The sequence below is a fragment of the Gymnoscopelus microlampas genome (assembly GCF_963454915.1).
Source record: "Gymnoscopelus microlampas genome assembly, chromosome: 6".
Taxonomy (NCBI): Eukaryota; Metazoa; Chordata; class Actinopteri; order Myctophiformes; family Myctophidae; genus Gymnoscopelus; species Gymnoscopelus microlampas.
The window spans coordinates 5,749,376-5,765,935 of NC_139943.1; the positions used below are offsets into that span (position 1 = coordinate 5,749,376).

The following is a 16,560-nucleotide window of genomic DNA, read 5'->3' on the forward strand; positions in this document are numbered from 1 at the left end:
ATGTTTTCGAACAAACAAGAGACCTATGCCATCACCATAGACAAACTCCTGTAAAAATTAAACATGTATACCGAATGACCCAACGCTCGAATACAGCAATAATCATTCACGTAGAAAAATTAGAAATAGAAGAAAACCACACGTGCGCATCGCGCAGCTTAAATCCATAAGTAACAGTACACAACACACAAGCTAAGCACCCCCCACGCAAAGTGGTGGCATGCAAGAGAGAAACAACATCACATGACACAGCTTGGAAACACACAACAAAAACAAGACCTCACAAGCAGCAATAACCAATCAGCCAATATCTGAGACCCATTAGCGCATGTCATTGAAGAACACACACAATAAACAGGTCACAAACGCTATATGCAAAAGGTTACCGCGCCGTTTGGAAACAACACATTTCACACTCAAAACAAATACACCATTCAACTTCTCCCGGGGTCACAATAAGTACTCACCAGATGCAAACCCGTCGCTTTCTGGCACGCTGGCGAACGCCAAGTTCCTCTTCTGGCCTCACCGCTACAGTCCTATCTATACGCTGAATGTGAGAACATCACTTTTCAGGTGCCTAATGCCAACCGCTGTGCTTTTAGGACTAGCAACAAATAGATTTCTTTCCCGACCCAGAGTCCCACTCAAGCCAAATGCAAATTTAAACGCCCCTTCAGCCGTCGTGAGTTACCAGGTAGCTCGCGTATAAAAAAAAACTGATCAGGCCTAGTTACCAGTAGCGAGAATCCATTTACTATACCCTGGAGATGAAACATCATTGTCCAGGTGCCGGATGCAAACCGCTGTGCTTTCCGGACTCGCAACTAAATCCCTATCTATACGCTGGACATGAGATACCATTTTCCAGGGATAAGACAGAGTTTTAAACAAACCAGATGTGCAACCAGCACTTTCTAGCCTGTACATTTAATTAAGCCATGACCAGAACAGTCATGGAGTAATCAAAAAACACGTCTCCAAAAGACGGTATAAGCTGCGGCTCTGAACGCAGACTAACAAACCCCGCCGGAAACAGACACGCACCACCACCGGACCGCAGACCAGACACACGGTTCGGTTCTTTTTCCATCATACCGAGGGAAAGCAGATTAGGCAACGCAAAAGCATATCATCACACATACCTTTAACGCTGTACAATCGTCCGGTATCCCATCAGCAAGACACTAGCTGGTTCGCCAAGTAATTCTGTGTGGTATCTGCCCATAGCGGACCGGTAGAAATAAGAATCCATATCCGGCGGCGGAGAATAAGCCAACGCTCAGAGTCCGAGTTTACATTCTCAAACAATTCACTTTATTGTCAAAGTTCTCAGCAATCCATACATCCAAGTCAATTCAATATATGGCGCGTCTTGTTCACAGAACCTGGTACATTCTTGCTGAACATGGCTCTGCGTGGGTCCAGATTACAGAGCCCCGTTTCTCACAAATACATCACATTATATGCAAGCCACGGGCCCTCTTTCTGACCATTCACAATACAGGTTGCTAAGAACAATGGATTTCTTGGGGTGGGCCTAAAAGTCACACAATGGGTTACGATCTGCCTTAGTTTTAACATTTATCTATCAAACTGTACCTTCACCCATGCTCACATTATAACATTATTATTCAACATTTTATTAGCTTCGAAATGAATCTAAACATTGACATGTCTGACGTTGTATGAATTATTTAGATGATTAAAATGACTTAAAAGAAACGCTTTTCTCCAGCTCAGCTCCTCTGGAGAGAGAGTCAAAATCCCTTACACAATGATGTCGTCTTAACCTTGGCTTAGACACAGAACAATCTTTATTTTACTAAAACTTAGTTCTATCCATCTGTATAATTAGAAAAGACTAGTACACTGTGTATAGGCTTATACCACTTGATTCTTGTCAGTCTGATGATTTGGGAGAGACAACTGGTGACAAGCTCTCCTGCATATTATCATGCTATCCCTGAGTAAACAAAAGATTCGGCCCGGGTGGGGTGTCATAGATTCACACCCCAGACAATGGACAGGAAACCTGGCAGTGTTATCTTGACCAACTCTCCAGCTGGCATTCACCACTAATAGCTTAGTAATTTTCTGGTCTCCTCATGCTTTGGGACACTTTAACAAGTTCTGGGTTATAATGTATTAATAACATAATATTTTCATATTTCATAAGCACAGGACCCGATATTACACGACACACTAACAGCATGGCCATGTTCTGATACGTGTGTGTGTGTGTGTGTGTGTGTGTGTGTGTGTGTGTGTGTGTGTGTGTGTGTGTGTGTGTGTGTGTGTGTGTGTGTGTGTCTCCGCACAGCTGGACCAATTGTCGTGAAACTTTGCACACACACACTCCAAGTAGGCCATGGAAGAATAACTGCCAATTGTTGAATGGGCACTATAACAGGCCGCTTCACGTTTTGGCGTATAACTTGTTTCGAGCCTGACCTAGGGGTACATGGGTACAAAAAAAGGGGTACAAAAAACTACAAAAAAACAGGGGAGGGAGCAGTTAAAAGCCACAAATATTTATTAATTAGCCAAAGACAAACAAACAAACAAAACTAAACTGATGTGAGGGATGTGAGGAACAGTAAAATCAGTAATGTAGTGCGTGTGTATTCAGGAGTGGGTTAACCCTTCGTGGTGCCCGGTACGACCCGTTTCGGTGCTCCCCAGGACTGTTTTGTGAGCGGGGCTGGTTTGGGGCGGTTGTGCAAAAAAAAAAAAGAAGAATTCAGATCATAGTTTTACTGCAAAACATGGTGTTATTCTATGAAACAACGTTTTGAAAAGGAAATCCCCCAGCCTTCAGGTCTATTGTATGTCATCTTGTCAACTTCTTAAAGTGCACATGGTACTTTATTTCCCTGTGTTTAACTTAAGGCAGAATTGCAGTCTTACGTGGTGGCTGTGCATCTGCCTCCATGGCACCCCTTTAGGTTGGGGGGAGAAGTGCATTTGTACTAACAATTAAATGAAAAATAAATATTAACCATTTAACCGTTTGTATTAACTGGTTACAAATGTCTTAACAGTTACCGGTTAAACGGTTAACGAACGGTTATATGAACATTTGGTTAATTTTTTTGCTTACATAGGTCTGTGGCCCCGACCTCAATTCATTTAACAAGATATGGTATCATAGCATTGATCTGTGTGTGTGTGTGTGTGTGTGTGTGTGTGTGTGTGTGTGTGTGTGTGTGTGTGTGTGTGTGTGTGTGTGTGTGTGTGTGTGTGTGTGTGTGTGTGTGTGTGTGTGTGTGTGTGTGTGTGTGTGTGTGTGTGTGTTGTCATATTTAGATCAGTGGTTCTCAAGGTGAGACTGGATATTGGAAAATATCAGATCTACAAGCTTGTGAGCTATTTTCACTATCGTTGAAATGAATTAGGGCTTCAGTGATTCATTCTAGTTTGGGAGAAACACACCAAATGTCTCTTTTTGTTGAAATGAAATATTGAGTGAACCTTTGAGCCACAAGATGAAGCACCAGGTCAGCAGCTGAGATTATAAACCTAGATTTAAGTTAGATCAATATTATATCAACATGTTTAAACAATGTCAGCACTAATGATTGATGATTTTTAATAATGTTCCAACAGAGGGATTTCATCAGAGTAATAACTGTTATTTGACATTGAGAAATCATGCACGTGTTTCTGTTTTTGGTTGTTTGTTGTTCCTTTGGGGGGGATTTCCAAAACCCTGCATTGATTCAGAGTGATACATGACGGCCCTGTAGGGAGTTGAGATAAGAAGATCGAACACGTTTATAAATAATCCACTCACAATGTTCTGCCAGGGTTTGACTTTTTTTAAATAATTGCGACACACCATGAGCTATTCAGCATAAACACACACACACACACACACACACACACACACACACACACACGCACACGCACACGCACGCTTTTACTCCCCTGCAATGAATTGAAAACTTTAGTTACTAGTTACTTTGTAGATATAAATTATTACATTATAAAACATGCATTAACCACTTTAGCCCTATTTTATACCTAGGCTATTTGAAAATAGCAGATCTACAAGCTCACAACGCGTCACATCGTGACGCGTTGTGAGCTTGTAGATCGGCTATTTTCAAACATTTTAGTACTTTTACTTTTGGTACTTTAAGTACATTTTGATACCAATACTTTTGTACTTTTACTCAAGTAAATTTAGAATTCCGGACTTTTACTTGTCACGGAGTATACTTCTACATTGCAGTGTTGATACTTTTACTTAGGTAAAACATTTGAGTACCTTTCCCACCACTGGTTTATTTACAGAAACTCTCCAGGGTCAGGACTAGCTCAGGTTAAAGCCACTTTAACGCTGCTCAGACGCAGGGCCAAGTGGACTTTGTCTGTCTGTCTGGAACACAGACTAACGTCACTGTTCCCAGTAAACCAAAGCAGTGGTTTTAAGGGCATTTACTCAGGTACTGTACTTAACCCTTTAAGACCGGGAACGCATCTCTGTGTGTCATTTTAAGATTTCTTTGGCTATTAAAAAAATAGCAGATGTACAAGCTCATAGCGTGGCATCGAGTGCCGCGCTATGAGCTTGTAGATCTGCTATTTTTTTTTTAAATCGTGAAAATGTGTGCAAATCTTTGAATATATATATATTTTTTTTAAAGCGAACAATTCTGGTGGTTCCTGGAACAACATTATGTTGATATGGGGGTCCACGGCCAACTACATATAATTTTTGAGAACCACTGATATTATAGCAACATACGTTTAAAAAAAAAAACTGTTAGAAGACATTGGTAGAATCCCCAGAAGCAAAGATTTGAGTTACAAATGCTCGCTTTAGAAATATATATATATTCAAAGACCCACGATTTTCCACAATCTTTCCAAATAATAGCAGATCTACAAGCTCATAGCGCAGCACTCGGTGCCACTTTAGTACATGGGTCTTCAACAGGGGGTCTGGGAACCCAGGGGGTCCTCAGAGTTACTACAGGTTTGTCTTTTGTTTAATTCTTATTGAACCCTAGCATCCCTATTCTGGGGGGAACATTGGCTGAAAATAGCAGATCTATAAGCTCACAAATTTGGCATTTTACGGTGAAAATGTTTGGTGTAAAGACAAAAAAAGAGCAAAACCGTTAAGGAACCGGAATCGTTGAGAAAAGTCATTGAAAAAACACGTATTAGACAATATCAGTCACCATGCACAACCAAGGACGGGTGTTTTCAATTAATCTATCATAACAGACCTGTAAGCGTCCATTCAAAATCCCTTCAGGGAACACTGAGGGTCCCGAGACCCCACTTTGAGACCCACTGAACTAGACCCCAATGGACACAACATGAAGATCTAAACTTTAACCATCAACAATGTGAACGGAACTACTTCAACCCTATATAGCCTACCTCATGCTATGGCAAATAGACAACATAGCTGATCTACAAGCTCACAATGTGTTGCATTGTTACACGTTGTGAGTTATATAATTGGCCTTGTTATATAATAGTGTCTCTATTCTGGTCGAATTATGACCACAATAGAAACAATGGTTAAAGGCTGATAGGTTAAAACTAAGATTATTTCTCTAAAATAACTGAGGTGATAACTATACTTGTCTGTTTGTCTGTCTGTCTGTCTATGTGCACTGCAGTGGTGTAAAGTAATAAGTAAATTTACTCATATAAAGATCACACGCACAAACGCACGCACGCACGCACACACACACACACACACACACACACACACACACACACACACACACACACACACACACACACACACACACACACACACACACACACACACACACACACACACACAGGGTTGTGCACCACTGGAGACCACTGGAGAGTCTGGGCGCGCAGATTCTTTGGAGGAACTATCTGGGGGTCCCTCGTGCCATTTCAGACCAGGAATGTAATACATAAAATGCACAAAACCTGAAGTGTAAAAGCAACAATCTATTGATGGGGGAGGGAACTTACCATGTTTGCTGAGTGCATGTTTGTCTCAAGCTGTTTGCAATGCAGCTGCAAGATTAACGAAATGTTATGACATTTCCAGAATAGGCGTGCTTGGGTTCATATGTGTGTTTGTTTTTCACATCATTTGGAGCACAAATTGAAGGGTTAGTTTAAAATGATTGGAATTGATCCATTAGTTTAACCACATATGCAAATTGTGTGTGTGTGTGTGTGTGTGTGTGTGTGTGTGTGTGTGTGTGTGTGTGTGTGTGTGTGTGTGTGTGTGTGTGTGTGTGTGTGTGTGTGTGTGTGTGTGTGTGTGTGTGTGTGTGTGTGTGTGTGTGTGTGACGAAAACAGTTTGAAATAGCGGTGAAACGTCCGGAGGTGACCGAATGGAAACAATTCCAGTAAATGTTTGCTCAATATTTGACTGTGTTCCCGTCTCATTTCATCACTATAGCAACATGACAACAACAAACACTATGTGTCCGTTTGAAGCAACACAACATCACCCAAAACATCCTCCTGAACCAATCAGTGTTGGTTGTAAACATACTGCCCTACTGGCGTCCAATCAGAACAAGTCAACATAGCAGAAACAATGTATAAATTGAGCAGAGAGACACAGAGTCAATCCACAGAGACTTTGGTTTCAGAATGAAGGGCGGTCAAGCTTTGCTTGTTGTACTGTTGTGTGTGTGTGAGGCTGGGGCTCAGGCAGGCAGCGAGACCCCCTCCCCTGATGACGTCTGGAGGGAAGTTAAAGGACTGAGAGACATGACACAGCACCTGAGGGTCTTCGTGGCGGAGCAGAGTCAGAAGCTGAAAATGATGGAAGGAGAAAATGCAGGTTAGCATCATGGTTTAGAGGCTCCATGCAGGTTAGCATCATGGTTTAGAGGCTCCATGCAGGTTAGCATCATGGTTTAGAGGCTAAAACGGGATGTGAACAGATCCACTTCCGGGTCGCACCATTAAACTCCACACCCCTCAGAGAGTGTGTCGATGAAGTTATGGCTGGAGTTATGGCTATTGTCTATTGTGGGAGCCTATCTACAAGCTCACAACGCGTTGTGAGCTTGTAGATTCCAGCTATTTCCACTATTTTGGAAAGTGTTTGTATTTTTCAACATGGAAACGATTATGACGATTATGCAAAATAATTGTGATCATCTCAAATGATTGCGATTAGGCAACGATGTAATAATTGTGACGGGCCATGGGACAACGTGGTCAGGCGGTTCTCTCTTGTTCATCTTGTGTTGTCTTGTGTCGTCCAAATTCAAGTAATCTTTTGTTGTCCTGTGGCGTCCGAATTCAAGTCATCTTTTGCTGTCCTGTGGCGTCCAAATTCAAGTAATGTTGTGTTGTCCTGTGGCGTCAGAATTCAAGTCATCTTTTGCTGTCCTGTGGCGTCCGAATTCAAGTAATGTTGTGTTGTCCTGTGGCGTCCGAATTCAAGTAATGTTGTGTTGTCCTGTGGCGTCCGAATTCAAGTAATGTTGTGTTGTCCTGTGGCGTCCGAATTCAAGTAATGTTGTGTTGTCCTGTGGCGTCCGAATTCAAGTAATGTTGTGTTGTCCTGTGGCGTCCGAATTCAAGTCATCTTTTGCTGTCCTGTGGCGTCCGAATTCAAGTAATGTTGTGTTGTCCTGTGGCGTCCGAATTCAAGTAATGTTGTGTTGTCCTGTGGCGTCCGAATTCAAGTCATCTTTTGTTGTCCTGTGGCGTCCAAACTTATGGCTGGAGTTATGGCTTTTTTTTTTTTTTTAACCCCAGCCAAATCCTTCATCGTGCACTTATTAACAGTTAACTATACTTCTTTACATCTACCTGGTCTAAAGTGGGAAAACACATCGTAGGGGTTTAGGGGATCTGTAACTTTAACTAAGTTTCTCTGTTATATTTTTTAAATGACTTGTTTTAGTATTAATACAAATTAATTTGAAATCAGAAAACTGATTTTTGATAGTTTTGATAATATAATTTACTTTATATGTAAAGCTTCCCCACTCAAACAAAACTGCATGAGTATTCATGATTGATCTAATACCAATACTGTCTTGATTTCAGCCCACCTTGCCAAGCTGTCCACCGTAGAAACGAGGCTGGATGAAAAAGAAAACCAAATCGAAGAACTGAAGAGACAGCATGCAGGTATTAAACCGCTACATTTTGCTGTTACATTTTGCTGTTGTCCTCAGATACACAAAGAAAACTAAAATATCTAAAACTAGTCATCTGTGTTATTTTATAATATTATATGAGTGTCAATACACTTAAAAAAGTATAATGAAGTATAATTCCAATTGCACGTCTTAATCCCTATTGGAACAGTCTAAAGGAGGCATGAAGGAGTTACCTATCTCTTCCAAAACAGAACAAAAACAGTGCTTCCTACCTTTTCCTCTTTAAAACCATGTCAGTTCACCTGAACTATCTAAACACTATTAGCCCTAACAGCATTGCCGCACATATACGTGTGTGTGTGTGTGTGTGTGTGTGTGTGTGTGTGTGTGTGTGTGCACACATGCCGTGCTCCTCTCCTTTGCCCGAGGAGAGGGGTCGAAGGACAGCATGTACATGCCAATTCAGAGCTCCTAGACCTAGAGTGATCATCACACACACTCGGTGTGTGACAAAGGTTATTAATCAATTTTATAATTGCCCAAGTTTAACAATATTCAATACATGCACAGCTGCTTATTAAAAACATTCAAATAAATTCGCGAATGCTGTGTGGAAAAAGCACCAGAGAACCTGCTGCCTGCACCAGCTTGAAAATAGCAGATCTACAAGTCACCAGTGGGAAAACGGAACGGCATCTCCTCACGACCGCATCGCGACCACTGGGCGGGCGACTGGAGCTGTGTTTAAACTTCTGTTCTCCATTATATTGTTTAGTTTGTTGTCTGTCTATAGATGTACATCTGATAGATTAAAAACTTTAAGATTTTGTTTTTGTGGGCGTGTGTCGGCGTTCAATGCTTAGGGGGACAGTGACAGAGCTAAAGTAACTACATATACTCAAGTACTGTAGCCTACTTAAGTACTTGAGGTATTTTTTACTTTACTGGAGTATTTCCAATTTTCAATACTTTTAATTCTACTCCACTACATCCCAGAGGCAAATATTGTACTTATACTCCACTACAATTATTTGACAACTTTAGTTAGTTACTATGTGGATTTTGATACTATATATATATATATATATATATATATATATATATATATGTATATATATATATATATATATATATATATATATATATGTATATATGTATATATGTATATATATATATATATATATATATATATATATATGTCTGTCTATCTATCTATCTATCTATCTATCTATCTATCTATCTATCTATCTATCTATCTATCTATCTATCTATATCAGGGTTTCCGCTAGGCATTTTTTGGGCCGGCCACCATGGCCGGCAGGATTATATTTTACCGGCCAAAGAATACATTTACCGGCCATATATTATAATTAACGTCACATGCGCGTTTGCACTGCATACTGTACATGCACCCAACTGATCATTACACCTCGTTACGTTAGACCTGCGCTTCTTTCCACTTTATCACAGATGCAATCTGTTCCTGTTTTTATAGATAACTAAATTATATGATCTACTATATCATTCAGAGATGTCGCTTGCCAAAAATGAAATGAATAAAGGGGGCATGAGTGAACTGCTGCGCAACGAATACCGCCCGCTCGCCCCAAAACACAGTCGCCCCGGGGAAAATCCGGCTGTATTCGCCTGGTATTCCTAAATATATCAGTAAACTATGCCTAAACCTAACCTTATTCCTAATCTTAACCTCAGTAAAACTATACCTAATCCTTAACCTATTTCTCAGTAAAACAAATACAAGAATACAAGAACGGCTGGTCCGCCTGAAAAATGGGGGCGAGGGTGTTTTGGGGCGAGCTGCGGCAGAGCCTTAACATGCGCGAAAGTCCGTCGCCCAACTTTCACCACTTTATCCGTCTGCAAAGACAGTCACTGTGCTTGCATAATATCCACGACCCACACGTGTTCGGGTCCCTTTATCGACAATTGGGTCCGGTGTGGTTCAGATTCTAGCACCACGGATTCGGAAAATCACGGTTCTGTTTATCAACACACACGAGCGAACCACGCTGGCTCTGGGACGTGCACAGATAGACTCTAGGTGGTGCTAGAGCACCTGCCCTTTGCCCTCTTGACCAGAAGTGCCCTTTTTCCCCAGTTTACAGCAGGGGTCTTCAACAGGGGGTCCGAGACCCCTTGTGGGTCCTCAGAGTTACTACAGGGGGGCCGCCAAATCTTTATGTGATATGATTTATCTTTTTACCATAACCACTCGAAACCTAGCATCCCTTTTCTGAGGAGAACTTTAGCCAAAAATAGCAGATCTACAAGCTCACAAGCTCTACAAGCTTGCTTGTAGATCGGCTATTTTTGGCAAAGAGGTATAGGTGTAGAGGGAAAAAAGAGCAGACCAAGTAAACAAGAAAAAGTATGATTTACTTGAGCACCTGCCCCTCAAAATGTCTGTGCACGCCACTGCGCTGGCTGATGAGGAGGAGACACAGCTGTGTCTATCAGCTGTTTTGTGGCGTATCAAAAATAGCAGACATACAAGCTCACAACGCGGCGCGTTGCAACGTGCTGTGAGCTTGTAGCTCTCTCATATTTTCAATGCGCGACACCATCGTACAACGAATAGGCAAATCTACTACTGCAGTGCGCAGCAGCAGCAGAGCAGGCTGTCGGGAATTAAACCACAGTCAGATCATGATAAAAACTTTAAATGATTATGATTTTAATGGTTGTTTGTAGCCAACTACTTTATTCAAATAATAATATTAATAATAGGCTTAAATGATAAAATAGTCTAATAACACCATTTTCCCAACCGGCCACGGTGGCCGGTGGTGTTTATAATTACCGGCCAATTAAAACCTTTACTGGTCAATGGCCGGTAAATACAGGCTAACGGAATCCCTGATATCTATCTATCTATCTATCTATCTATCTATCTATCTATCTATCTATCTATCTATCTATCTATCTATCTATCTATCTATCTATCTATCTATCATATGCATAGGCCTATATTCTAATCTATGTGATCTATCCATCTATCTTTCAACTTTTGCAATGAGATGAAGCGATTCGATATCTGAACGCAACAAACCAATTGAAATGATTCCCTTACAAAACTACTACTTTTCGTGGGCAACATATGGTATAAATAAAAGGGTTTTAAAGGGCAAGACCACTTTGGTAGAGGTTTGGGTTGTGTAGTTACCTTGCCATGATGTAACTCCAAAGGTGGGCAAGAAATAAAAAATAATTGCTCCATTGATTAGAAATTGATAATTCAAAATATGCTCCTCATTGACTTACATTGTACGGTAAAACAGCTCTCAAAGTCACTCTTTTAGCACATAAACGAACGCAAACAAAGTTGATTCAGACAATATAGAACATCACCAAACCCAGTACAGCTTTTTTTTTTTAAATAAAAATGTCAACTTCCTGTTGATTTTGCCATTTTTAATAGTAGAAACCCTGGTCTTCAAATAGTAAAATCAACAGGAAGTTGACATTTTTATTACTGGGTTTGGTGATGCTCTATATTTTCTGAATCAGCTATGTTTGGGTTCATTTATGTGCTAAAAGAGTCACTTTGAGAGCTGTTTTACCATACAATGTAAGTCAATGAGGAGCATATTTTGAATTATCAATTTCTAATCAATGGAGCATTTTTTTTTAAATTTCTTGCCCACCTTTGGAGTCACAGCATGGCAAGGTAACTACACAACCCAAACCTCTACCAAAGTGGTCTTACCCTTTAAGACTCATGTCATAGCAAGGCCCTCATTGGAAACAAGACCGCAAGGACTTTCATGAACGGACCTGTTAGACAAAGTATTTTAAATGTATGCATTTATGTTTACATTTTTTGCCTAATAAAATATTCAATCAATCAAAGCGACAACATGGATCATCAGCGGATCAGACGACCGCATAATGAGTACTTTTACTTTTGGTACTTTAAGTACATTGTGATGCCAATACTTTTGTACTTTTACTCAAGTAAATTTGTATTACCAGATGTTTACTTGAGTGTTTCTATATTGCAGTATTGATGCTTTTACTTAAGTAAAAACATTTAGTAGCCTACTTTTCCCACCACTGACACACACACACACACACACACACACACACACACACACACACACGCCGTGCTGCGGCGGGGAGAGATCTCCACTTGCTCGCCGAGAGCAGGTCAGAGTGATCTGTTGTGATTTGTCGCCTTCTCGGTGATAAAGGTTATTATTAATTATACAACAGGTAGTTCCGACCAAGCAATCTGATTGGTTGAAATAGCTATCTAGCCGTGCTTCAAACCAGCATGATAGCACGGGCCTAATCACATTAATAAATCACTTAACGCGTCGCCATCGCGACGTGTTGTCAGCTTGTAGATCAGTTATTTTGGCCACGTGACACGGTCGTACGACGGAGCATATAGCCTACTGGAATCAGCTGTGTTGATGAGACGGTGCCTCAGAGCGCTGCTACAGGGACTATTTAATGTCTCAGTCAAATGAACTCTTCTCTTTACAGGGAAACTACAGGGATAATAGCGAAACATTTTTATTATGAATTGCCCCACAATATGAATACATTTGGATGTGTTTTGTTGGTAACTGTTGTATAATCGCAATATTACACGCGAGGGTGCATGTGCTTTTCCTACATTATTGGCACTTCAGTGATGCTTGCGGAACTCGGCTCCGAGGGCTGACATTCTTTTTGGCTGAATGAGCTAGTCCCCGCCCACTCAGATCATGCTGTGCTCTGATTGGCTAGAATTGAGCTTTAAAACGCCTACGCCTCGAAAGGCGTAAAAAAGCAGCTTCAAAGCAGAGGTCTAGGGAGAAAAAAAGCATGCTTTTCCATTTGCGCTTTTAAACGCGCATGATACATTTTAAAACACCAATTTGCATAGAGATAACATTGAAAATATAAGCTAATTCATTGTTCAGCTTCACGCCGGTGTGAACGCAGCACAAGAGCACCAACCAAGTTTGGGGCCTTAAGCATGCTGGGAATGGGAGTTATGGCTGTTTAAACCCCAGTCAATGGGAACACAGAGGGGGCAGGGCATCAGCAAATTACAGCCCGTCCCTATTGGCCGTAAGACCACCCACCAATATATGTTTTCCAGAAATGGCTGCTGAATTAACTACCAGCCAGAAGCAGGTTGAAGTCCTCCAGACCAGACTCAGTACCAGTGAAGACCAGATCCAGAGCACCCAGACCAGACTCAGTACCAGTGAAGACCAGATCCAGAGCATCCAGACCAGACTCAGTACCACTGAAGACCAGGTGGAGAACTTGAAGACAGAAAGTGAAGGTAATTAGACCAGAATGATGTTCAGTCAATGCATGTATGAGAGGACAGTGTTGAAAATGTCTTACTTTACTCTTATAATTCATTCAGTTGAGCTCAGAGATTTGATCTCGTTTTCATCATGTTATTTACTGTATGTTTGATCCATATAATCCACACGTAGGAGCATTTTGATTGAATATGAATGTAATATTGATTTAATATCCGTGTTGTATTGATTTAATATTCATGTTTGATTCATTTAGTATTCATGTTGTATTGATTTAATATTCATGTTTTATTGATTTCAGCTCAGCTCTCCGCTGTAGAAACGAAGCTGAATGTCACTGAGGACAAAGTGCAGAAACTGTCCAGTAAGTATGTTTATCAAATATAAAAGTTGTATAATTTTGTCCCACCTGGTTATGTAATACCTGTTGTAGCCCTCTGTCTGTCCCTTTTATACCCATATATGGACATCCCTGATGTCATCAGTATATGTCCATACTGTGTATATGGGTATGCCCATATATGGTCATATGGGTTGGATTGGTGGTTCTGGACAACCGGTTCTCCATATATGAATGAATGTTTATTTTATTTTTGAACTTAAAAAGTAAAAACAAAAACAACAACAAAAGTCCTTAGATAGTGGACCTATATATGGACATAGTCCTATATATCAGTGGTTCTCAAACTGGGGTCCGGGGAACCCCAGGGGTCCTTGAGGGGGTTCCAGGGGGTCTCCAGCTAAAGTAGTTAATACACAATCATTTTAACCACTTTATCCATTCATACGTTCACATTGTGCAGCGCTGTGAGCTTGTACATCTGCTATTTGTCAACATTTTTGAAAAATATCTAAAATGTTTTTAACATAAATCTTTTTTGGGGGTCCTTGACACGATGAAGTTTGAGAACCACTGCTATATATGGTCATATGAACCACTGCTATATATGGTCATATGAACCACTGCTATATATGGTCATATGACCATATATAGCCACTGCTATATATGGTCATATGACGGTTCTTGTATTTATATATCGTCTCTGTCAGGTGGAAACCTTTTATGTCCAAAACCATTTATTATTATTATTTTAAAAAAACATTTAAAATAGTGAAAATATCAGATCTACAAAGAGCTTGTAGATCTGATATTTTCGCTGTTTTGTGCAACACTCTTGTATGATGAAATAATAAGATATTAATCTACAAAAAAAAACAGAAAAAGTCTAAATATGGAGATGCAAGGTTTTCTGCCCGACAACAACGATATGTCGCTGTACAGTATGTCCAAAATCATTCCTTTTTGCCAGACCCAGGGGGCTGGCTTACATGAGGCTTTGTACCTGTTTTCTCCATGCATGGGCATGGTCACTTTGTCCTTAGGCCCCAGCCATAAAAGTCTGTCCCCCTTTCGTCCATACATGGGCATGTTTTGTACCTGTCTGACTTCATTCTGGGTCTGGCAGAACCAGGTGTCCTGCTCTTGTTTATTATCATTTTAAAAACATTTTATAAAGATATAAGGTTTCTGCCCGACAACAACTTTATAATCATATACATAATATATGCTTTTATAACAATATATAACAATATAAATAATGTGATAATGCTCCTGTGTTGACAGACCAACCAAAGGTGGCCTTCTCTGTTGGGTTGAGTAATGATGTTGGACCAGATGTTGAAACCACTCTGGTCTACAAGAAGGTCTTCACTAACATCGGCAACGCCTACAATACAACTACAGGTATGTTATGATTAATTCATGTTAATTAACTTTATAGAATCAATTAGTTTCCTCAACTTACATCTATCAGACATTACATGAATATTACAGTAATGTACATACATCTTCACGGTCTGTTTCCTATTTAAACCAATAGACAGGATAAGATGAGATAAGTTTAAAGGAGTAGTTCACCCAAAAAATGATTCCCGTCTCCTACCGGAAATACACCCGGTCATCAAATTATTGGCTCAGGAATGCCACAAAAACAAAAATAAATCCATGAATTCAAGGCTTCATAGGGTGTGCAATTGATAGAAAATAAGTAATTTTTGGGTGAACTTCTCCTTTAATGTCATTGGTTTTCATTAACAATGATAATAATGATTTATATCATTAATTAACAATGATATAAATCAGTGGTTCTCAAGCATGTACATGTCAAGGACCTCCAAACTGACCGTGGACCCCCATCTGAAGATTATTCCAAATTAATCACAATGTTTTGAAATATCAGATCTACAAGCTCACAACATGCCTCACCACACCAGTCGACTATTGGCAGTTAGTCGCCAATTAGATTCGACTAAACAAATCCTTAGTCGGGGACAGGTACTTGTAGGGGACTTGTAGATTTGCTATTTCTAAAAGTCTAATTATAAAATAAAGTTAAAGTAGTTAAACTGATTTTGATGCTATATTAACACATTTTACTGGGGACCCTGGAACCCCCTCTAGGACCCTTGGGGGTCCTGGGACCCCTACTTTGAGAACCACTGTTTTAGAAGTGAAAACCACCATCTTGTTTCCCACAATGTGTGTGTGTGTGTGTGTGTGTGTGTGTGTGTGTGTGTGTGTGTGTGTGTGTGTGTGTGTGTGCGCGCGCATGTGCGTGCAGGTATCTTTACAGGACCTGTGAAAGGAGTTTATCACTTCAGATTTACTGCAGCCCGCTATGATTCATCATTAACATATGTGTATATCCGGATGTATAAAAATGAGCAGAGTCTCATTTATAACCATGGATACAATAGTGGGGGTTGGCAATATGTATCTAATGGAATGATCCTAGAGCTGGAGCAGGGAGACAGAGTTTACATGCGTTTACCTGGTGGGCAGCTCTATGATGACTCAAACAACCAGAACATCTTCAGTGGTTTCCTGCTCTATCCTATGTAACACTGCTACACTGTTACATTAAAGAGATGAGTGTTTGTTGGCCCACATAATGTTCTTATGCATTCTGTCAATAAACACAATATTCAAAAGCATGTATGTTTGTCTTCTTGTATGTTTTACTGATTATTTGTAAGACTATAATACATGTAGAAGACCAGTGATGACGTGTTTTTGTCCATATATAATATGGCACATGCAGTGTATGAGAAAATAACGTTCATGTGTATCACAGAATATTCATGAAAAGAACTGGCAAAATGTGTTAATAAAGCATCACAATAACAT

General features: G+C 40.2%; 1 protein-coding gene across 1 annotated transcript; it reads left to right on the forward strand.

The window, feature by feature from the left end:
• Positions 1-6,467: 6,467 nt before the first annotated feature.
• Positions 6,468-16,275, forward strand: LOC311047967 (uncharacterized protein; the record flags this gene model as incomplete). Its single annotated transcript, XM_084060918.1, has 6 exons — positions 6,468-6,806; positions 8,030-8,113; positions 13,199-13,387; positions 13,675-13,737; positions 14,998-15,117; positions 15,995-16,275. The coding sequence occupies exons 1-6, from the start codon at positions 6,614-6,616 to the stop codon at positions 16,273-16,275; spliced, it is 930 nt and encodes a 309-aa protein (XP_083917044.1). The 5' UTR covers positions 6,468-6,613.
• Between the last annotated feature and the right edge of the window lie 285 nt (positions 16,276-16,560).